Source organism: Phaenicophaeus curvirostris, chromosome 2 (assembly GCF_032191515.1).
Source record: "Phaenicophaeus curvirostris isolate KB17595 chromosome 2, BPBGC_Pcur_1.0, whole genome shotgun sequence".
NCBI classification, from domain to species: Eukaryota; Metazoa; Chordata; class Aves; order Cuculiformes; family Cuculidae; genus Phaenicophaeus; species Phaenicophaeus curvirostris.
Genome location: NC_091393.1, coordinates 101,058,493 through 101,082,491, shown reverse-complemented (window position 1 = coordinate 101,082,491; position 23,999 = coordinate 101,058,493). Strand labels below are relative to the sequence as shown.

The 23,999-nt window shown below is 44.6% G+C and overlaps 1 protein-coding gene across 1 annotated transcript; it reads left to right on the top strand.

Moving 5' to 3' along the window:
- Nucleotides 1-10,889: 10,889 nt before the first annotated feature.
- BMP2 (bone morphogenetic protein 2) lies at nucleotides 10,890-16,694 on the top strand. Its single transcript, XM_069850192.1, has 3 exons — nucleotides 10,890-11,437; nucleotides 12,109-12,467; nucleotides 14,470-16,694. Exons 2-3 carry the CDS (start codon nucleotides 12,116-12,118, stop codon nucleotides 15,312-15,314), a joined length of 1,197 nt encoding a protein of 398 aa, XP_069706293.1. The 5' UTR covers nucleotides 10,890-11,437; nucleotides 12,109-12,115; the 3' UTR covers nucleotides 15,315-16,694.
- Nucleotides 16,695-23,999: the final 7,305 nt, after the last annotated feature.

Genomic DNA, 23,999 nt, shown 5'->3' with positions numbered 1-23,999 from the left:
GAGTGGAGATCACAGGTATATTCTGCTCAGATTTTGGCTTGATAGTGAAGGAATAAAACTTGAATGAAGTTTGACTGAATAACTGTTTCTAGTGGTCAGATTGCTTTGGGGGCAGGGATTTGGGACCATGTGTTTGCATGGTGTACTGAATAAAATCATATTCACTCCCATTGTTTTAAAGAAATCCTGGTAGAAAAACCTGCCCAAAGAGAAGGTCGTCACACATCCTCATCTGGCATCAGCGCTATCTGCCAGGCCAGCTGCTTATCCCCGCTTCTCTGCCCCCTCCCAAAGCTGCCTTTCCCCTTTTACATGCCAGGAATAAAGCACATACAAGCGCTCCCTAACCTGGTCCAGAGAAAATAGTCAGAGTTAGCTTAAGTGCATGAAGTTTTATCCTAACTTGGAGCATATGGGAAGACCTGATTTGGAGAGTGGTTGTGTGTGTGAAGCGGAGGAGGCACTAACCCTGGGTGAGGATGTGGGAGGAAAAGGTGATCTCGTTCCCTGTTCCCTGCAGCCAGAAAAGGGTTTATGGCTGTAACATGGCACCCTGATAAAGAGAATGCCAGTCACAAGTTGGGTGCCAGTTTGGACCAGCTTGTGGAACGAATACAATGCAAAACTACATTGTGGTACATGCCATTAGCGTGCCAGTGTAGAGCTCTGTGGATCCTGGCAAGCCTGTGCACAATCCATGGCAAATACCCTTCAGCCCCTCTGTGGGAATGGCCAAGCACAGTCCAGGAGTCCTCAGGAGTTCTCTTGCCTCACTGCAGCCCAGCAGCTCCCTGGGATCCCACCCTGTTTCCACCCGGGCCTGCCCCAGAGCTGCTCTCTGGATCACTGCAACTTCGCTTTCAAGTGGTTTTCCCTCTAGGCTGCTTTAAACACTCCCTTATCAACAACTTCTGTACAGATAAAAGGTGCATTCAACAAGTGTATGAAATCACTGTCAGCTGGCTGAAGTGATGACAGTGTTAATCTAGGTCCTGTGCTCTCCCCATGCTACCTGGGCAGGCAGAGGTAGGCATGGCCTTGGGCTACACCTGTGCTGGTAAATATAGCAGTGCCTGGGAAAGCTTTTGGGTCCAGCCAAAAGCCAGTGACTGGTTGTACTGTCGGGATGCCTCCGGTATGCTTTTGGGCCTGGCCAAGAAGCTCTCTCCCAAACGATTTCCAGCTGTGGTTTGTTCTAACATTCCTGGGACCATCCCCAAGCAGCAGTTTGCATGCAGCCACCCTGGTGCGGAAGCTAGCAGTGAAGCAGGCTTTTCCATGCCAGCTGGCCTCCATGCCCAAGAATGTTCCCAGGCGCACTTAATTTACTAGTAGAGATGTAGCCTTAGAGGAAGAGCTGCAAACAAGGCTGTGCGTCTAGCTTGCTCCCATGGAATTTTGCCCTGGGCTTTGGAAGGAGAGGATTTTTCTTCTCTGGAAATGCCCAGGAGGAATGTAGTGATGTGCTGTCGGAAGGGAATGGAAGGGAAAAGAAGGAAAAGGAAGCAGAAATATGGTACATTTCTTGTCTCGTCTTTGAGCTGTCATGCAGGTAGTGATATGACAGGTCGCTTTGGTATTGCTGGACCTGAATTTCTGGTCAATGCCCTAACAATAATGTAGATGGTGACTTCAACACAAGTGAAGGAGGAGTTGCAGTTTCAATAAACTGGGGAGAAACTAGACACATTCTGCCCACTGAACCCCAGTTTCTGGCCTGAAACCCTTGCCCCGTGTTGGCTTTGCAATTCCAGCACGGTGACTGAAGCCTTCCAAGCTGCAGGTGCCAACTTCCAAATGTCCATGCTGCATGGCTACTGGCCTAGTAAGGGTAGGATAGCGATTCACTTCCCCACCGTTATCTTGTGGTTTCATTTTCCCCCTTAAGATGGGATCCGATATGGAGGTTTCTTCTGCTTTTGGGATGTGAAGTATTACAGTTAGAGAAAAGCTCTACAGCCTCCTCATTTGGTTGGGTTATTTAGCCTTTCCTGGTTTTATTACATAATTTCTATCAAAGTAGTGGTACGACAAACCCCTTTGTCAGTGGCAGGGGTACTGGAGGGATTGCCAGAGCAGTTACGCCCCTCTTGAGAGGGCTGTATTAAAAAATACTCCCTCTCTGACTGCAATGGGGATATTCCTTGTGCCAAGCTGCAGCTTTATTTAAATAATCACCCTGTGGCAGCTCAGGAGCCTCCTTTCCACGTGGGATTTTGGGAAAGCCATAGAGCAGATCAAAAGCCGAAGAGATGGACTTTAGACCCTAAAGCTAACTGCTGCAACAGCTTATACCAAATGTGTTGGGACTAACAACGCCCAATAGTATCAGCAGTATGTGTTTGAGTTACTTAGGTAGCTTGTACACATCGTTTACCTGCAGAATGGATAAATCAGACAGCTTAATGCACCGGGGCAACTTTCCATGAGCAGTTAAACCAAGGATATCAATAAAGTCTTCAATTCCAGACCTTTATGGTTGCTTTGGAGTTAGCAACAAAAGCAACCAATTGTTATAGTGAGTCTATGTAGACACAAAACAGCTTCTTGCAGAATACAGCTGAGATGTGCAGTCATTAAAATTCTCACACACAAAGCAGACCACAACAAGGCCCATGTGCTACTTCGGCCAAATTTTATGGCCATGGTGCATGGGAGCTACCCTAGTTCTTGTATACATTGAGGATTTTCAATCCAAGAACCTACAAGGTTTGTTAAATACAGGAGAAATATGTCATATAGAAGCTATCATCATGATCCAGTGTAGAGGAATTTAGTATTTCTAATTGAATTAGAATTCATTATTTCCAATGAAAGCAAATGTATAATATGAGTACAGCTGCCTAGATACACATGGCAATGTGGTACAAACAGCGTTCAGGCAGGCTAACTGTGAAATCCCTTCAGCTTAAGGAAAATAAACCTTCATTATAACATGTATGTATATATTAATTTTGAGAGTTTGTAGAAATGCTTTTTCACAGTTTTGGCCTGGGTAAACTCAGCTTGTTTTATCAGAACATGTCCACTATTGTAAATGAAAGTAAGGAAGGAAAAAATAATAATACTTACATATTATTACAGTACTGTATTTTTTTAATCTATCAAAGTTCCTTAATATTAATGTCTGAAATTTTTGAAGTTGCTTAGGGGAAAAATAGATACAAACCAGTCTACTTTTATTAAATTTATTTTGTAAGGAAACTGTTTTCCCACCAGCTGCAGAAATGAATGTCACATTCAATTGCACAACTTGGAATTTCAGTTTTCCACTGGTATAGAGAGAGCGGCCCTGATTTTTCAGGGATTTATTATTTTTTAGATCCTCAGGGTTATTTCTAGGCTGTGTGAGCATCTGAACCAGGACTTACGGAATCTTTTCAGTCTGTTTAAAATTATTTGAGGTAGGAATTTTGGATTTGCCTTGATCTTGCTTCTTCCCTGACTCATGTACTGGATGCTATTTTTTTAGCAAATGAAGAGGAGCAGGAGAAATTTGGGGCAGCTCCTTTTTCTTTTTTAAATCCAGTGGCTGTCAGGGCTGTACGCAGAGGCTTGGGGTGTGCAGCAGGGAGCACAGAGCAAGTGAAAAGCTCAAAGATGCAAAATAAATGATATTTATTCCATGGTTCCCTGACTTGTTTGTTTGTTTAGTATTTTGATTTGTTTGAAAGGATTTTATTCTATGGCTGACAGGCAGAACGTATTTGATGTTTAGCATCCCTGTGTGAAATGGATGTGAACGTCTACTGAGCCTATACTCTTTGAATACTGTATAGAAAACAGAAAATGTAAGAAAGGGCAAACTCACACCACAATACAACACAAAGTGGCATAGGTCCAGTTAGAGAATGCACAATTGGTGGGAAAAATGGAATTAGTGATTGGACAATGCTGCACATCATGAATGTTTCTTGTTACTGCTTTTTCAGCCTAATCCTGAACAGACTGAAGGACACACTTAGATTTACAAGCACGTAAACTGAGGGTAAATAGGTCATTCAAATTTCAGAATGCAGCAGAAAGCCCAGGTGTGTCAAGGGAAGTGAGTTAAAGGCATTATGGAACATAAAGGTTGGCCCAGGCTTTCCCAAAGTGCTAGGAAGATTGGCTGTACAACACTCATCTTGCTGTGGGACCTGAAGTAAAGTGAAAGAGAGGAGGTGAGGGCACATCAGGCAAGGGGATTCACTGCACACCTCTGCTATAGAGACTGATCTCATTTGGGAACAAATCTATATGTCAACACCCTAACTGATATCTTTATTGTCCTGACCAAGGTTGTAAAATCCCTCTCTCTTCAGTGCAGACAGACTATTACAAAATTAGAACTTTTCTCCATAGTTGAATGAGATGATTATATTACTGCTAGGATTTACTTTTTGCAGTGAGAACTGTGGACAAGGCACTGCAGGAATTTGTCGGGAAAGCATTGGATAATAGATTTGGTACTGGGACTTTCAAAAATGTCTACGTGAGCTGAGTACTTATGTCTCACTGAAATTTTGGAGTTTAACCCAAAAATTATGTCTAACCTGATTAGACATTGTTGAAAATTTCAGTGTGACCTATGTAGATCTTCGGACCCCTGTGTAACTCTTACAAAAGCAACTGTTCACTGCTCTCTGCCCCCTTTCCCCTTCTGTAAAACAGAGGTAGCATTTCTTCCTCTGCTTGGAGAGGAATGAGTAGGCCAAATACAGAACGAGCACTATGACTGTGAGGCTACAGGTGTTCTGGAGATAAACGATACCATGAAGCAGTTCAATGTGTGCCGCTAATAGTTAGTTTCTGCAATTTAGAGTGCACTTTCTGGAATGCCATAGAGGGAGCGCTGCAGCACTGGAGTAGACAACAGCCTGGGAATGTTCAAAGGACATTGTTCTCCTATGACCCCTCCAATCAGTAAATTTTACAGCACATAAGCAATCAAGCTACCACATAAAGTTACAGGGTGGCAGATGAACTGAGACCCATCAGAGCCCATCAGAGCTTCTCTGGAAACTAGGCAGTGCTGAGAACAAGGGACATAATTGAAAGCAACTTGCAAATAGCTTTACTCACAGTGTGAAGCAGGTGCAGCCAGCTGATGGCTTGCACTGAGCACATGCCACAGGGCAGGCACAAAGCTTTAGTACTACTTTCCATAGTTTTGTCTAGTTTTAAGAAGTTATTTAAAAATTGGAATGATGATGACCTGAGAAAACATGACTTTACACCAGAAAATAAAATATCAATCATTCATTATCAAAGGCATACTGGCAAAAAAGTGTTAGAGAACAAGAATGGCTGATGATGCAATGGTTTTCATCCTGCAACTGAGCACAGAAAACCTTTTCATATGCCCTAAATCTGCAGCTACAATAAAGCCTTCATACAGACAATCTGCTTAAACAGAACGTCACGCTTGCCTTTATTTTATTTTAATTGCAAAACATTATCCAGTTTCACTGCTAAAACATGCACTTCTTAAGGCAATATGCGTAACTATATTATCCTCCATTTTACTTGACGTCAATATCTCTGCAGTGAGGAAATCATAAGCTCCTGAAGTGGACCGTGCATGACGCAGCCATTTCTCTTCTATGTGGGGGGGATCACCCTCACCTCATTATCTTCCTAACGTTACTTATATAATTATAAAATCTCCCTTTGCTCTGAATGTTCTGACCAGAATAGTCAGCAACCCTGTCTATATACTGCTTAAACATGTGAACCTCTACCACCAGAACCAGGAGAAATCTTGCCACTGACGTTAGGACAAAACTGAGCCCTGGGATTCCAGATATTTGAAATTACTAGTGGCATTAACCTAGTGTCTAGCCCCAAATAATAGCAATGCCTAACTCTTATTGCTTTTACTAAATGGTCCTGCAGGGTCTTGCAAGTGGGGTTCAGCATCATCATCCCTATTTCAATGGAGAGAAAACTGAGGCAAAAAGGGAAGAAAAATGACACTTCTAGTGCTGGGAAGAGATTGATATCTCCTTAGTCAGTTCACTGTGTACTGAATCTCCCTAGTCTGTGACTATTCGTATTGCATGTAATTAAATTTACGTAAGTGATGGCAGTGCCTAGGAATCTGGCCGGTGGTGGCTCAGTTGTTCTCCAAACTGTACAGAGGTGTTAGAGCATTTTTTCACCTCTTAATGATAAAAGCCACAGGTCAAACACTGGATTTTGTAGTTTGAAAGTTTGTAGCATCAAGGGGAAAGGAGTGAAAAAAAGTTTCTCATGTTAGCCTCTCTTTTTCCTCTTTCTCTTCAAAATGGATTGCAAACTGTAGGAATTCGTCTTACAATATACAAGTTGTACAGCCATGTGAACTGATTACTGCCGCCTGTATCTGCAAATACAACATTGCTAGGAGCAACTGTTATTGTTCACTAGCAATGGAGACATACCGGAAATGTAGAAAACACCGAGTCTGCATTGTACTTCTTGACAAATTCCAGTTTCCCTGACGCTGTGATGGAAGGAAAGCTGAGATTTGATGAATGAAGTTGAGGCTTACTGTGAAACAGAGCAACAGCTTTGAAAAGCTGCCAGATTTCAGCAAAGGTGAATACGAAGGAAATAGACATTTCTGAATAAACTGCCTTCCCCCTCTTCAAAAACAGATCACCATCTTGTAAATTATCTTCTTGGGTGAGAAGCCATTCTTCATGGAACAGAAGACAGATTGTACTGCGGAAACAATTGATAGATGTTAAAAGACAAACCACCAAGAGACAAATGTGTCTTCAGAAAACAGTACTAAGTAGTATTTTAAAGAATGGCCACACATCACATTCACACAGATGCCAACAGTAAGCACAGTTCAGGAACAGAAAAGCTTTCAGATAATCTCCACCCGTTATGAAACCAAAACCTCAACATCACTAACACATCTTAACTCATTTTCAGAAGTCACCCCTCTAGCATTTGATGCCATACTATGTATATATTTCATACTTCAGTGCAGATCTTTATCAAGAGGTTTATTCACTAAAATGTGCAAAATCCATAAAAATCTCACTACTATTCATATTTCACATCTCACTTACTTAACATATCCAGGGACAGTGGTCTGAAGTGGCAATTTAAAAGGAATGCTCAGCGTTGGTCTAACTGGTCTGCTGAAGTCAGTAGTAAAACTGGTGACTATCATGTGCATAGAGCGATGCAAGCGTTTCTCCAGACCTGCATCTCTAACTATACCAGAAATTAGGCCAATTTGTTAAGGATTACAAGTTACGGTCAGAGACCCTGGTGAGCATTTCTCATCTAGGTCTTCCAGCTGAAGTCTTTTGCCTGTAGCCATCGACAATGATGATTGCAATTTAACCATGTTAGAAAAAAAGTTACTCTATCGTGACAGTACATAAATGTGATTTGATGTAGTTTTGTAAGGAGAAAATGCTTGGGGGGAGAGATTTTCTTCTTCTTCCCTCTGGTCTTAAAAAGGACTCTCATGTGTTATAAAACCTATCCTTATTTGGACACTTTTCTGTAATTTTACTAAGAAAATGCAACAGTACCTGAAGTTCATATCTATCATCTGCATTTGTTGCCCGAAAGGAACATCTGGATCTAAAACCTTAGCAGCAGGTGCTGCTAGCAGAGTATTTACTGGCCCAACACCTCTCCAAAAAAACCACTAAACCAAAGAAAAAAAAAAAAACAGGAAAAAAAAAAAAGAGTGCACACTGGAAAAAATAAGAAATTAATCAGTCCAGCCAACTACACCAAGTTCAAGAGCGGGGAAATAAAGTTTCACAAAGGAGATTAACAAATATGCATGGTCAAGTTTCCTAAAACCCCACGTCTGTACCAGATCTTTTCAGTGTAAATGGGTGTCTTTTACTGTGACAGGAGTTTAGCTGAAGAGCAAGCTTGATTTGAAAAGTAACTCTGTAAAATGAAATGATGTTGTGGGACCACCGTGATGGGTGTGGATCTTCAGCTGATATACCACTCAACTCCTCGGTATCACAGAGGTGGTGAGGAGTTGCAGCAGCAGGAAAAGGGACTGGTTGAGCTTCAGTTTCTTTATCTCAGGTGCAGTGTTGCCCACTGTTAGGGGTGGGAAGGAGACAAAGGCGTTATTCCTGCTGCAAAGGCTCATATAGGGAGCTGGAAGCCTGGGTGGGCACATACTAGCATGTTTGCACTCCACAGACCAAGTGCTATATTTGTTCTACCTAAACAGTCCTGTCTCTAATGCTTTCTATCACGATAAAGATGCTTCTCAGCTTGTAACCTCAGGTGTGCTGGTGCTAGAGAGGCAGCTGAGCAGGCCTGAATAGGGTATTCAAAGGCAGTAGGCTCTGCAGAGGGGTATTTAGTCGATTGTTGTGCTGATGAGGCATGAACTGTAACTAGACCTTCACGGATGACACTTTGAGAGCCTTATTCCACATACAGGGAAGGGAATGAGATCAGCGCTGGTGAGAAATCTCCACACGGGGCAGGCAGCATCTGCAAGGTGCTGGGACATGGCTGCGGTGCAGATGTGGGTGCCAGTGAATGTGTTAGAAGTGCTTTGGTGTTGACTCTTGGGACCTCATAGAAATAAATGGGAAGGCAGAGTCACTGCCCCAGCAGCTCCTGATCTAAATAGACAGAGAGATGATAACCTAGAAGGGGAAATGTTGTCTTTTATGGCCAAGAGAACAGAAGACAGTGAAAGTCTATTTATACTTAAAATCAGAGAGGGGCAAACCTACATCGTCTTGATATCAGATGAGAGTATGTGCAGGCTTTCAGAACAACTACAAACACATTTCTCCCTTACAAGGCTCATCATCCCAATATAGAAAGCTCCTGGAGATAACGTGAAGCTGGGCATACAGTACAGTCTATGCTCCAGGCACAAGGAGTAAGTGTTGAGGCAAGAAATGACTTTTTCCTGGCATGACCCACTAAAGATTGAACTGGAATGGCAATTAGGAGTTGAAGTGCTCATTTAATGTCAGTGATGTGTAAACTACGTTTCCATTGTTATTTTAGTGCTGATTTACATAATTGGCATACCCTGAAGTCACACTGCACTTTCAGTTCATGCTAAAGACTTGCAGGAAGTCATAAAATTAAACATTATCTGCGCTGGAATGCAACAGAGAAGTAGCAAAACTTTTGAAAGATTTCACCTCGCTCTGTGTCACCTCTCCCTCATGTCTCCGTATGGGCAGCCGGGAGTAAAACTCAGGTTAACAAGTTTTGGGAGCTAATGGTATGAAGGAACTCTACCAGCTCTTTAATTACGCTGGTGTAGTTCTACGGTGGCTTGTTACCCGGGTATGCGACTCCCCATGCAAACACCTCACCCTGCAGTGACGTTTTGCCAGTATAGCTGAAGTCACTCTAAGGTGACAGGAAAAGTCAAGAGAAGAAGGTTCGCAGGAGAATCGCAGGATCACTAGGTTGGAAAAGATCCCCAGGATCTTCGAGTCCAACCATTCCTATCAACCACTAAACCATGCCCCTCCGCACTTCGTCTACTGAACTTTTAAACACCTCCAGGGAAGGTGACTGACCCACCTCCCTGGGCAGCCTGTTCCAGTGCCAAATGACCCTTTCTGTGAAAAATTTTTTTCTGATGTCCAGCCTGAACCTCCCCTGGTGGAGCTTGAGGCCATTCCGTCTTGTCCTGTCCCCTGTCACTTGGGAGAAGAGGCCAGCTCCCTCCTCTCCACAACCTCCTTTCAGGTAGTTGTAGAGAGGTTATAGAGAGAGTCCAAATGTGCTGAATTCCTGCCTCAAATTGACGGTTTTCCTACGCTGGAAAGTCGTAAGATGGAGGGAAAAGGCCGCTCCCAAAGGAGGAGGTGGTAATGGAGATGTCTCAGTCGCTATTGCTTTAAATCCTCCTCCGCAGTAATTCAAGGTGTCAGAGGCTGTCTGTGCCTTTTGCAAATGAAGCCCCCGAGAGGTATTTGGAAGACGAGGCGCAGCGCAGGGCACTCGGCCTCCTGGGAAGGAGCCTGGGCGAGCACCGGGACCCTGGCTAATGACGCCTTTGGCTTTGATGAGGGCCCTAAATTGCCAGGGATCGCATTCCTATGCCAGAAGGGCCAGGCAGAGCCCGGGCAGGCGGGCGAGAGACGCGACACCCCGTGCCCGCAAGTCACTAAACCGTGTTGCGAATCGGAGATTTGCCACCGTGGGCGAAGGGAGCGAGGGATGGAGCTGGGACCGGGAGCCCAAATCCCGTTGCGGGTGGACGCATCTTCTTCACCGCTGCCCTCCTCCTCCTCGGTGCCCGATAGGCGAGAGGCGAAGCCTGGGAGCAGGTGCCGGGAGCTTCGCGATGGGTCGGGGACCGGGACCGCCGCCTTTCCACCACTGGAGGGCAGCCACATCCTAAAATAAAATGAAGAAAAAAAAAAAGAAACCCAACCAAACACAACCCGAGAGGTTGCGCGAGAGCGAGGGAACCCCCGGCTCCCCTCCCCGCGAACGGAGCCTGTCGATGTCTTTGCTTTGAAAGCACCGGGATTCTCCCGATACCTTAAGTGACCTTCACACCTTGGAGCCCGGGAGCGCTCGGGGCTCTCCGATGGGTTTTTATTCCCACCGGCACCGACCCCGCGTCCCGTTCCGGGCGATCGTACGATCGCCCGGAACGGGACGCGGGGTCGGTGCCGGTGGTTAACGGGGCTCCGCTCCCATCCCTCGGTCCCGCGGGCCAGGAGCGAAGGGAGGGAGCGGAGCGAGGGAGGAGGGAAGGCCGGGAGGGAGGCGGCGTCTCCTTTAAAAGCCGTGCGGGGCCGCAGCCCGCTCCCACAGGGCGCCTGTGATTGGCGAGGGCCCCGCGAGCCTCCGGGGTCGTGACATCTCCGAGCAACAAAAAGCCCCGGCGGCCACCCCCGGCGATCGTGCGGTTCGGTGCGGGAGGAGGAGGAGGGCAGGGCTGGCGGGGCAGCGAACGCGGCCGCTCCGGCAGCAGCAGCTACTCCCCACCCTTTTTTTTTTTTTTTTTTTTTACCCTTCTTCTTCCCTCCTCTTTTCCCTCCTCCCTCCTTTCTTCTTTCTTTTTTAAGGGAGCGGAGAAAAGTCAAGCTTCATCTTCACGTTGCTGCGGGAGTCAATGCCCATCTGGCTGATGCGGGGGATGCAAAGGACATTTTTTAAGCGGAGCCTTTAAACTCCACAGACACATAGGGACCCATTCACGGGCAGGCACACGCGAGGAGGAGGAGGAAGAAGAAGAAGCAACAACTTAACGATCGCTGCTTTTAAAAGGGAGAAGCCCTTCCCTGGCCGGGACTTGCCTCCTCAACCAGCTGCTAAAAGTATGTTTCTGAGGCGGACTGTACTTCGGGGAACTTCTGTTTTCTGCTCGGCAGCTGGAAAGGAGCAGCGGCGAAGTTCGGAGTAACACCAAGTGATGCAGGAAAAACACCCCGAGAGCAGCACAGCCTCCTGCAGACACAACCCCTGCTGCCGCACACAGGTATAACCCCGGCGGTCGCAGACCCGCTGAAAAGCCTTCTCCGCAGGATGACTCCGTGGGCCACGGCGGAGGTGCAGAGAGAGGGGGGACGGGACGCTAATCCTAACCATAACGATAATAATCCAGCGCAGAGTTTCACGGGGGAGAAGAACGTCCTGTGGGTTTGGCTAAGGACGTAGCAGGATTTGCGCTTTGCCTCCTTGCGCTCCGCCGAGGGAGAGCGGCTCCGTCTCTCCGAGGGGGAAGCGGAGCCGGAGCGGGGGAGCAGAGGGGTCGGGCGGGAGCGCGGCGGGGAGGCGGCTTCGCGCAGCGCCCCGGGCAGCCGCCCCTTCCCTTCCCTCCCTCCCTCCCTCCCTCTCCCGTGCCGGGCACACCTGCGCCCCGCCGAGGGAGCGCTCCCCTTTCCCTCCGCGGATCCCCGCGTCCCGTCCCGCTCCTTTCCATCCCCCTCCGCGGGGATTTTCGTGCCTCGCTCCGCCGCCGAGCGTCCGGCGGGGGTCCCGCGGGGGGCCGGGGGAGAGGGGGGGTGCGTGGGATGCTCGCCCTCGGGGCGCCGGGCTGGGAGCCACCTGCGGGGCATCCCAGTCCTCTCCCCCCTTCCCTCCCCCCTCGGCGCGGCGTGCGAGCCCCCGACCGGCTCTCCCATCGCCTCCTCCTCCTCCTCCGCGCAGGTTGACCATGGTTGCCGCGACCCGCTGCCTCCTGGCGCTGCTGCTCTGCCAGGTGCTGCTGGGCGGCGCGGCCGGGCTCATGCCGGAGGTGGGCAGGCGGCGCTTCAGCGAGCCCGGCCGCGCCGCCTCGCCCGCGCAGCGCCCCGAGGAGCTCCTCGGCGAGTTCGAGCTGCGCCTGCTCCACATGTTCGGGCTCAAGCGGCGGCCGAGCCCCGGCAAGGACGTCGTCATCCCCCCCTACATGCTGGACCTCTACCGCCTGCACGCCGGGCAGCGCTCGGGGCAGCCGCCGGCGCTCGGGTTGCCGCTGGAGCGGGCGGCCAGCCGCGCCAACACCGTCCGCAGCTTCCACCACGAAGGTAGGGGCGGTGCGGCGGGACGGGGATCGGGGGGGTGGGGGGGGGCGGGGGAGGGCCGGAGGAGGAGCGTCCCCGCGGATTCCGCCCCGGGAGCGCCGGGTCCGTCGGACGGGGCGGCGGGGGCTGCGCCGCGGGGCGCTCGCTGCGCCCGCTCCTCCGAGCGGGAGAGTCTCCCTGGCGCGGGGCCGCGGCGGAGGGTTTCTGGTCCTTATCTAATCCCCGCGGGAGAGCGGCGGAAACGTCGACCCCGAGCGCGCCCCGTCGGGGGGCAGCGCCCGCCCCGCAGGTAACGCGGCCGAACCGGGGCGAGGGGCCCGGCGGCACCTCCGCTCCTCCTCCCCCGCAGCCTCCGGGACGAGGCTGGGTGCGTTGCCCGGCTGGTCCAGCCCCGGGAGCCGCGGCGTGGGGTGAGCCGGGGGCACGCGCGGCTCGTGTGCTTTTCGGGAAGCGTGTCCCCAGGTTGGAATCATTCCCGGCTCCTCGTCCCTGTAAAAGCAGCGGGCGTGCGGTTTCGCCGTGCTTTTTAATGCGAAACTGCGGTGAGAAAAGGAGTTTCTTAGCCTTTAACGTTTCTGATGGGTAAAGGAGGTGGCCCCGGAGAAGCAGACGCGCTGTTGAGCGAGAAGCATCCTTATTGTGAGAAAGGAGGTGAATGATGAAACGTAACCTCTCATCGTCTGCGCTTCCTTACGTGGGAAGTCAACGCCTAGCAGGGAATGGGGAAAAGCCGGCGTGGGGGTCATTCCCATTGAACCTGAGCGTGAGAGGCAAGAGCTGAGCAAGGCAGGAGCGGGAAGGGCAAAGCTTATCACTTATAGGTCAATGTAAAAATCTGCAGTTTGAAGTAGTTGTATTATTACAGCAAAGATTCTTATTGACATAAAAGTTATTCTATAATTTTCTCAAAATTTAGAAGAAAATCAGTGAGACTCCATTTTTTTGCAGACTTCTCCCTCTACATTAGTGGCCTCTCAGAAGCAGAAGTTTGTCTTGTGACCACTCAAAATGTGCATATTTACATATATTGGTCTGATCATGAAAAATTGTAAAGCTTGAACCTTACCTTATCCAAAAAACCTTGGTAGATTTAGACTAAGAACTGTTTAGAGCAGTTATGGCTTCCCCTTAGAAAGTGAGTGTTTCTCCAGGATGCTTAGTACCAAAATTAAAACCTCATTTGAGAGAGATTTGTTTTGCCAGACACTATTAATTTCTTCAATGTCTGTATCAACAGCGTACTTCTTAGCAACTCTAGGTATATTTTATTCCCTCTGAAGCACCATTCAGTTACTTGGTAACTCAAAGTGGTTTTGGAAATCTGTTCTTCAGAAGCAACTGCTTCATTATTCCTTTACCATCCACCCACTTCTAGCAGCTGAACTTTCCTGTTGTTCTTTATGGCCCTTTTAGGGTAAAGCGTAGGCCGTGCTTTGCAAAGTCCTGTTGTGGATGTTGAGTTCACCATCTCTAAGACACAAAGATCCTTACCTTAAGATTTGCAGGTCACCTAAATGGTGGAGTAATATTTTTCAGAATGGAGTTTAAGGGATTGTTTTTAGAGCCATACTCTTGAAAAAAGCAGAAATGCAATAGTTGCCCTACATCCTTAACCAGCTTTAATGATTCTCATCAGACCCCTGCTAACCACAGTACTTGAGTTTTCTCATTAATGCCCTTGGATTCCAAAGTGATGCTGTGTATTTCTTGCCACTTATATAAGCACCTGGAATGCAAAGGGCACTAGTATTCAATGAAAATGCATAACAATGGATGAAGTATTCTTAACTTCGTGTTATACATGTTTGTGTAAATAAACTATAGGACAAGAGCGATATTATTTTCTGCCTCAAAGTCTTTTAGATCTTCTATGTCACGTGCACTAGCTGTCATTTGAAAGTTGCCAGCAGCAGACTATCTGAGGGTTTTGGTTGCTTGTCTCAGTTCCTGATTTATTTATTTTTTTCTCTTTCTCTTTTTTATTTTCCCTATTTAATCAAATTAGAAGTTTTGGAAGAACTGCCAGAAACAAGTGGGAAAACAACACGGCGTTTCTTCTTTAATTTAACTTCCATCCCTAATGAGGAGTCTATCACCTCAGCTGAACTCCAGATTTTTCGGAAACAGGTGCATGGAGCCTCTGAGAACAACAGCAGCTACCATCACCGTATTAATATTTATGAAATTATAAAGCCAGCCACAGCCACCTCTAAGGACCCTGTCACAAGACTTTTGGACACCAGGTTGGTGCATCATAATGCAAGTAAATGGGAAAGTTTTGATGTAACGCCAGCTGTTTTGAGGTGGATTGCACATGGACATCCTAATCATGGGTTTGTGGTAGAGGTGGTTCACTTGGACAAAGCGAACAGTGCCTCCAAGAGGCACGTTAGGATTAGCAGGTCTTTACATCAGGATGAAGATAGCTGGTCTCAGCTCAGGCCATTATTAGTAACGTTTGGGCATGATGGCAAGGGACACCCGCTTCATAAAAGAGAAAAGCGTCAAGCAAAACACAAACAGCGTAAACGGCACAAATACAGTTGCAAAAGGCATCCGTTATATGTGGACTTCAATGATGTGGGGTGGAATGACTGGATTGTTGCCCCACCTGGGTATAGTGCCTTTTACTGCCATGGGGAATGTCCTTTTCCACTGGCAGATCATCTAAACTCAACAAACCATGCCATTGTTCAGACTTTGGTCAATTCAGTGAATTCCAAAATCCCCAAGGCTTGCTGTGTGCCGACAGAACTGAGTGCTATTTCCATGCTCTACCTTGATGAGAACGAAAAAGTTGTATTAAAGAACTATCAAGATATGGTTGTGGAGGGTTGTGGGTGCCGCTAACACAGCAAATATATTAGACAAATGCAAAAAAAAAAAAAAAAAGCTGACACTTTAATATTTCCCAATGAAGACTTTATTTATGTAATGAAATGGAAAGAAAAAAAACACAACTATTTTGAAAATATATTTATGTCTACAAAAAAGTTGGGAAAACAAATATTTTAATCAGAGAAATATTCCTTTAAAGATTTTAAATGTATTTTAGTTGTACATTTTATATGGGTTTAACCCCAGCACATGAAGTATAATGGTCAGATTCTTATTTTGTATTTATTTACTATTATAACCACTTTTTAGAAGAATAGCTAATTTGTATTTATATGTAATCAAAAAGAAAAAATATAGGGTTTGTACATAATTTTCCAAAATTGTAGCTGTTTCAATTGTGTGTATTTAAGTTGAAAAGAATACATGGAAGGTTTCTATGGCAAAGTGCATAGCACATTTGCTTTCTGCTGTGCTACTGTTAAGGTCACAAGTTCAAGTCCAGAAAAAAGTGGATAATCCACTCTGCTGACTTTCAAGATTATTATTTTGTACAATTCTCAGGAATGCTGCAGGGTGGGCTGTCCAATCCATGAGAACTGGCATCCTCTTTAGGTGGAACATTTGGATAAGAACCAGACGTTGCTGATCTAGTATAAATACTGCTATTCCAAACTAATTTGCAGTGTGAATATAAGAAGGACAATAGAAATCCTATGGGAGGCAGGGGTGGGGGAAGAATGAATCCTTTCTAGACCTAAAGAAAAGTGAATGTTTGATGTTTCCTTTAAGAGTCCTTCCTTTAAAAGTCCTGGCCAAATATAAAATAATAAAAACTAAAATGTCATCCTTTTTTTATTTGTGATTATGTATGCTAAAAAGGAATACTAATTTTATTTGTACTGGCCCTTGTCTTGAACAGTTGGAAAAGTGTTGCATATTTCCTCACCTCAGATGAGCTCACTTCTGTGCAGTGTTACAGTGAAATTAATCTTTATTCTTTTGCTCTATGTACAACAAGCTGTTGTTGTATGCAGCCTCCTATCTACCCTCAGCTGATGGTCCTGCTGTTTTGCAGATTAGCCTGTCTTCCTTTCCAGGGTTTTGTGCTCATAAGCTTCCTCCTCCTCCACCTCCCCCAATGTTTAAATCCATTTTAGATAATAAATCACAGAACTCAGATGTTTCTTTTTGAAAAGTCCAGTCTGTAAGAAAAAAAACGGTACGCTTGTGCAGTCATCGCAATGATAACTTGGGCTTACATCTTCTTTCTTTTAAATCCTTCATGCAGAAGCGTGATTTGCAGTAGGGAAACAGCTTTAGAGCTAATACATACTGTGCCTGTTGTATGGTAGGAGTCTGGTACGGCAGTCAGGTTACAGCTGTAGAACCTGGGATGAACCTGCAGAGTCTGGGTCACTTGTGAATGTTGTGCTGAAACAGTAGAGCAGGAAAGTAGCTTAAATTGGCTTCTTGGTGACCCGCTGCAGAGCACGCTGGAGCTGGGAACAGAATGAAAAATTGTGCTAGACTGCTAGTGGTAAGTTCCTGCCTATTTCGGGAGTCTCTCTGGTGTCTTTAGTGGATATATAAGGACTCTGTGCTGATACCTCCAGAGATGTCGGAACTCCCTTGAGCTCCACAGTGGATACATTTCTGAGGCAGCACTTCCTAAAACCATGTGTACAGTTGGCCCATTAGAGACGTCTTTAAGTCAACTCTGGGAATCTGTGATTTGAGCCTCCTGTTAACCTAACTTTGTTAACAGAAACTTTTTTCTCATAGACCTCCCCAAACTCCTCCTTTATCACTAGAATTATCTGTGTTACAGTGAAGGTACTAAATAGGTTTGTTGATCAGAAAGGCAAACTTGATTATGTCTTGCAGGTCTTACAGAAGAGGTCCTTATTGCTAATCACAAAAAGCAATGGGTACAGAGGGTAGGAGAGAAAAACTAGTTTCTTGTTGGCTGCTTCCATTTTTTTCTTGAGAGCTTCAATATCTTAGGCTAGCTGTAAGTTTCTGTGGCAAGATAAAAACTCATGTATTTGTACCAGCAGTATTTTTAATAGCTAGTGGAGAACAATCCACCACTCAGCAGTTTGGCTCTGATTCCTTTTGAGAGGTAAATGATGTTATTGGTCATGCTGATACTACATAGTTCACTAGGTGGACAGCCTTTCTTTGGTTTTTTTTCCAAAGACCAATGCTGTTTTGTTGGCTAATGTTTCTAGGAGGGAGCAGAAGTTTAGTTTGCCTTTTTCATATTGCCAGCCTTATTGGTGATGAGTAAGTTGCTTTTGAAAGGCTGTCAGTCGCAGGATATGCCACAGCGAAGGTTCTTCAAGAATTCATTGATTGATTGATTGCCATGCGTGGTTGTGCTAGTCAAGTCACAGCAGTGCTAGTGTACTCTATAACTTGAGCTTGCAAAATCTGGGCATGAAATGCTGAAAAATTGAAGATTGCACCATTTCTGTGGCCAGGAAAGGTATGATCCCAAACCTACCGAAATCAGTAAAGTCCCCATGGCACTTCTAACCAGAATCTAAATGCCAGTGTTGCAAGGCTTAAGTTTTGCATCTTCTAGCCTTTGTGTATAAATAGATCGAGGGAGGCTTTTTACAGAGTAGTGACTGCTTTACTTCTCTAAGGCATGACAGCATGCCGAGGCTAATCTTGTTTTAAAAAAAAATGGCTACAGCGTTTGTCTAAGCAAGAATAGTAACTGGCCCATGGTGTGATGCTGCTTTCCTTGTAAAGGCAAACCTCCCATTGCTTGACAAAGAATTGCATCCTTAGTGAAATTATACTGTGAGACCAACGCATAATTGTAAGCCTATTGAGACTCCCTCTTGTAAGTATTTCTGTTCCTGCTTAGTGTTAGTCTCAGAATCATCAGTTCCATATTGATTTTGAGGGGGAAGTATGCATGTGTCAAACTCAGCAGATCAATAACTTCTACAGAATTGGTTTCGTAATGTGTCTTTAAATCCTTGACTTGTCTAGATTGGAGGTGTGAGAGTTCTGCACTGCATAGTTTGTTTAGGATTATAAAAAAGAAACAAAACAGACTTTCATACATAAGTAGTAGAAAATTCTCCTAGAGATCAGTTGGGTTCCTGTACTCTGCTAGATAGGGTTGCTGATCAGACAGTTCTTCTGAAAGATTTGGGCTTTCTGACATCCTTTGTCTGTTAATGATGCTAAATAGTCTTAAATACTAAAGATAACGCTGTTAACACAGTACTTATTTTAGTTCTTTAGTGTTTATAAGCATTATAGTGCTGTACAAGAAGAAACGAGCCTCCTTTATTTTTCTTTACTCTTGAGAGGAGAAAAAGGAAAAGACCTGGAAGTCAATACTGCCTTTGTTACCCTATAGCCTGTTTCCCCTAAACATATTGCTTCTAGGCACTTATACAATCTATATAGGCAGAGATTGTGATAGATAATGTCACCCTTTGTGCATTTCAGATAAGCATCTCTCTAAACACAAATGTGATCAGCATCTCTCCTTGTCCTTTTGAGACTCAGTAACAGCTTTGTCGAGTGGCTTGATAATTTTTGCGCAAAATTCAGTTGGACTTCTGTGGTCAGCAACATGTAAAAATGACGTGGGAAGATCTTCAGTTGAGGTAAGCTCTCCTGAGAGCAGTGGTCATTTTCAACAAGCAGGATCTGCTCCACTGTGCTCATCTGGGCTTGTCATAATCAGGCATTTAGACCTTTCCTGCTCATATGATAATTAGACTTGGGTGTCCACAGACTTATCACCTGCATTCTCCCCTGCTAGGCAGTTAGAGGTCTCACTCATGTGATCGGTACTGGTGCGGCATGGAGAGGAACATGATTTGCCGTACTCTCAGCTTTGAAGAAGGAGCTCATCTGGGCTGCATTTATGTTAGACTCACTTTGCTACGCCATCAGAAGAGTATAATTATTGAACTATTTTATTGTACAGCTATTCCTAAATTGTTGATTTTGAGGGCTTTTTTTATTGATTTAAGGAGGCAGCTAATTGCCATATGGCAGCTTGATGTTAATGTTTTATGAAGATCAGGAAACAAAAGTTTATGAAAAGCTTTTGTATAGTAACTGCAGAGTTTCAAAAACTGTTTTATACTTCCTGACAGTGCAGGTCTGGCTTAATGGTTTGTTTTTATTGCTTAAGAGTGTAAACCTTTCTTTAGCCGATGTGTGGAAATTATATCCTCATCCCACATTACGCATTTCTCATTGCTCATTACTCATTCCCTGTTTCATTTCTGCCATCTGTAATCAGAGCTTTACTGTTTCAACTACATGCAAAATGCTCCTGTCCTTTGCACAGTGAGATACTCTTCCTTAGCGCTCACCCACACTTTCTAAAAAAGAGAAGGGGAGAAGAGAAGAGTTAAAAAAAAAAAGGAGGAAAAGCCTAGTCTGTATTGTTTTTCTCTGTTTTGGGTGGAGTCTGGCTTAGATTCTGGTTGCTAGATGGTTTCTGTAGTAACAAGCAGAGAAAAATTCAAGACTGAAAAGGCACTTTTAAAGGTGCCATATCTTGCCTGAAGTATTATTTATCTAATTATGGGTATAGAATACTTTTCTTCTCATTTATATTAAGGTTACCCCTTTTGGTAGTGCAGACTGCTGCTATGAGAACTTGATTTGTTGTGTTCTTACAACATGAGAGCATTTGAGCCCCAAATCTTGTTCCCAGTTGACTTAAGCTGCTGAAAATAATGATGAAAAGCCAAAGGCATTAAATTGTATTTTAAAAAATGTTATAAATGGTTGTTACAGGCACAAGCCACTTTGTTTTTTACTTACATAGGAAATAAAAAAGAAGCTAGGGTCAGAAGGACACTTGGAGTTTACATATTATTCCTGTAAGGAGGGTATTGGACAAAAGCATCAGTCTTTTGTGTATTTAGACTATTGTGTACAAGGAAAAAATCACAGCTCCTTCAGAACATATCCTTACTCTGCTGTACTTCATATACTTTCATTTACTCCTTCTAAGAGTTTTGCAGGTGTATGAGAAAGTAACTCTGCGTGTGTGTGTATCCTCTACATGTGCCTTGCTTGGACACAAAAAGAATTCAAAAATTGTTTTAAGTTTTCTTCTTTACTGTCTCTTCACTACTAATCCTTTATTACCTGTATTCCTGACAGCCTTGTCTGCAAGAAGCAGTTATGCTTTCCTAAGGTGGAGTTTCCTCTCTTTTTGGAATCTAGTCACCTGTCAGTGCCCTCCAGGATTTAGCAACCTTCTGTCTGCAGGCTTTGTTCAATGTTCACTTAGAAAAGCAGGTACACTGATTTTTGTCCTGGTTCTGTGCTCTTTACAGAGGCAAACTTGTCTCTGCCCCCAGCAAGAATCTTAGTTTGGGAAGAGTCTGAAGGTTTGCACCCATTGTGTGCAGCAGGAGGCACCTTGTAACACCAGGGATCATGTTTGTAACTTGCTAGAAGTCTGAGGGCCAAAGCTTATTTGCATCTGTATTTACATAGTGCTGTGAAGGCACTCAGCTATAATTCCTGCCCAGGCTTGTATTGCCCTCGATAGATGAACAGAGCCTGAGAGCTGTTTGGCTCCTGCAGGGGTATGAAACTTGCAGTGGGTCAGCTTGGTTCTCAGCTCACAAGGCAGGACAGGGATGAGATATATTTTTGCTCTTCATAGTTCATTCTAGCGGGGGCTTCTGCAAAATGCGCTTGGCAGCCTATGTGGAAATCAGAGCAGAGCCGCTGGGTTAGGTCTGCAGTGGGGTATATTGGCTTAGCTCCAGAGAAGAAGCATATCTGTGGTTTTGTAGTTTAAAAAAAGGCAGGGATTTTTATGAGCACAAGTTGTAAGGGAGGGAAGTGGGGAAGGGCCCTGCAGGCTTTTGAAGCTGAAAGTGTTAAAAGTTTCTAGAGGGACTTCAGGTAGAGAGATCAGAGCAGTGAATTGATAACATTCTGAAAGTTCAGGTTCCCACAACAGCTGGACTGTGGTAGATTTACAATTTAATGAGGCTGATAATCCTATTAGAGATTAAATTAAGAAGGTTTTTCTGGGAGATCACCAAGAAAATTATGAATATTGTACTGTAGCTTGGGTTGTAATGCCAAGGCAGTGTAGAGCTGTACTTCTTGCACTGCAGGAGACTGTTTCATTCAGCATGTCTCATTAAAACAGAGTGTTCAACTCCAGGAGTGTTTCACTACAAACGGAACCAAATTATTATTATTATTATTATTATTACTACTACTACTACTACTACTACTTTTACTATTGTTGCCATCATCCTGGAAACAACATGCAGATTAAAAGATGAAAATATCAACTAGATCCGCAAATTGGTACAACTCTATGGACTTTGTTCTCAGATGATCTGGTCCTTTTTATTAAAGCAAAACCTCAGAAGGCAGGGTCACCGTGTATAAAATATGATGTATTTAAGGTAACTATTGACCTAACTCTGGTAGCTTGGCACTTGCACAAACCCATATTTTATGGCATCCTGCACACCCTAGTGATGGGAAAGTGTTGTATGGAATAATGACTCTGTAACCGCAGACTTTAAAAGTATAGAATGTCTGCGGCATGATGGAAATAGCTGTTTCCACATCAATAATATACAGACAGGCATACTGAAGCTTAATTGCAAGGCCAATGGTGATGGGAGGGGGAAGGGATATCTGACTACGGCTGCTCCAAACATGCGGGCTGAGCAGAATGCCTCTGCTTTACAGTCAGAAACAATGATTCATTTCATTATAGTCTTGACTTTTGCATTTTTCTCATGACTTATCAATAACATCGTATGGGACTTCATAGACCAAAGGAGTTATTGACTCCTTAGGAATTAGGAAGAAGGACAGGGTATGTATTATTTCTTATAAACATCACTCTAGCTGTTGTTTTAAATTATTCTATTTTAAGGACAGTTTTAGCATTTTTTTCTTCTTGCATTTTCTCTCTTTGTTTGAATTAAAAGATCATTTACTTAAAGCAGTCTCTCATTTTAGGAGCCCAGCTTTTTTGTCCGTTTTCATGAAGAATCCTCATCTTGTAGTTGACATCATAATGTTAACATGAAGGCGGTTTTGATGACACAAACTGTTACTGTTGGACCAGGTCCTAATGCACATGGAGGTTATTTTCCCAGCCCTGGCACTGTAAATAAAACATGGGCCCAATCACTTTAAGTGAAAAACGAGCAATTATCTTCTGTAAAATGCTGGTGTTACCAATACTCTTTTATCCCTTTTGTTCAAAAACTTGGTTACTGGGATGGCCAAGTATGTTGTCATTTTACTGCTTTCAGTGTACAGACCGTTTGCATCCTGTAGAGCTGCTTTAAAGCTTCCCGGGCTGGAATTTTGTGAGGACACCACGGGGCCTGAGATTCTTGAAAAGACAATTTCCTCATGGTCTCTGGGGAGAAGCCTCAGAATGCCACCTTGAGACTCAAATCAGAAGGAAATGGAACTGAAGTTGTCTTCTTAACCAGTGGGGGAATTTTTAAACACTATCGTCATTTTTGGTTACTTGAGATTAGCAGTGACCCATATTCTAGATGAAATTATTACTAACGGGAGGATCAAAGACTAATTGATTCATATTTCCCACCCTGGTGACTTTTTATTATTTTTTGTAGGGTTTTTTTTAATAAGTTAATTGTTAACTACAACTTGACACGCCGGGCAAGGAAGTCTCCCAGGTTTGCAGATGAAAAGATTTTCATCTTTGAAAATATAACCCAAATGTACCCTAGAGGGCAGAGTCATTTAGAGAGAGATGGTGCACACCTGCTGAGTTACTGATTCATGCCCACTGCAGAATTCCTTGGCGAGAAGGACCAAGCCCTGGGAAAACGGTGTTGAGAGCATGGGTAGAGACTTCTGGTTTTTGTAAGCAGCTGAAGCTGAGAAAGTGGTCTGTGACTGTGCTCTGTGCAGATTCTGACAAAAAAACCCCACAAACCAACCAACCAAAAACCATTAAAAAAGAACAGTAGTTGAACAACTCTATATAACCCAGCAGGTTATTCTGCTGACAGGTAGCTATTGCAGCTCTCGCCTGCTGGAGGGTCTTAGCCTTTTTTTTGAAGGTTAGATTTAATTTTCAAGTAGAAGCAGCTTAACTTGTGTTATCAAAGAAAATAAACCAGGTTCTACCTTTCCTGAGAGCTTTCTCCTCTTGAGACCTGAGCCATGTAGTGGATTACTGCCAACTTTTCAGTCTAGCTGGTAAGAAAAAATTTGTTGTCAGGACTTTCTCTGTAAGCCTAAGCATCTGGGAAGGTCTTTCCAGCTCCTCTTGTAGGCAAGTACTTCCTTGGGATTTTGGGGCTTCATTCCTCTCTTTACTCCATTCATCTGAGAAGGGAGTGGGGAAAAAATAAAAGGGTCAAATCCTGGGACACTCTGAAGAATATGCTTTTACCAAGCTTTTTTTTTTTTCCCCCCCTATTTCTGGAACTCTCATTCAGTGATCCTAGTTTTCTGAGCCAATTGTTAGCCCAAGGCCAAATCCTTAACCTTGGACTAGATAACAAAAGCGCAGCTGAGGATCTTGACTCCTGTAAAAAGGATGTCTACTCTTTGATGGACTCAGAATGAGACACATGATTAATTTCATTTCCAGAGGTTGTTCTTAGCATGGGAAAAGAGCAACTTCTGTGATAAAAAGTCAGCATGTTAACTCTGTGTATGTGTGTTTTA

What these genes read in the sequence shown, in the direction of transcription:
- BMP2 (XM_069850192.1), top strand. Translation starts at nt 12,116, where the DNA reads ATGGTTGCCGCGACCCGCTGCCTCCTGGCGCTGCTGCTCTGCCAGGTG. An exon ending in CCGCAGCTTCCACCACGAAG is followed by an intron (nt 12,468 to 14,469) that starts GTAGGGGCGGTG and finishes TAATCAAATTAG; the next exon opens with AAGTTTTGGAAGAACTGCCA.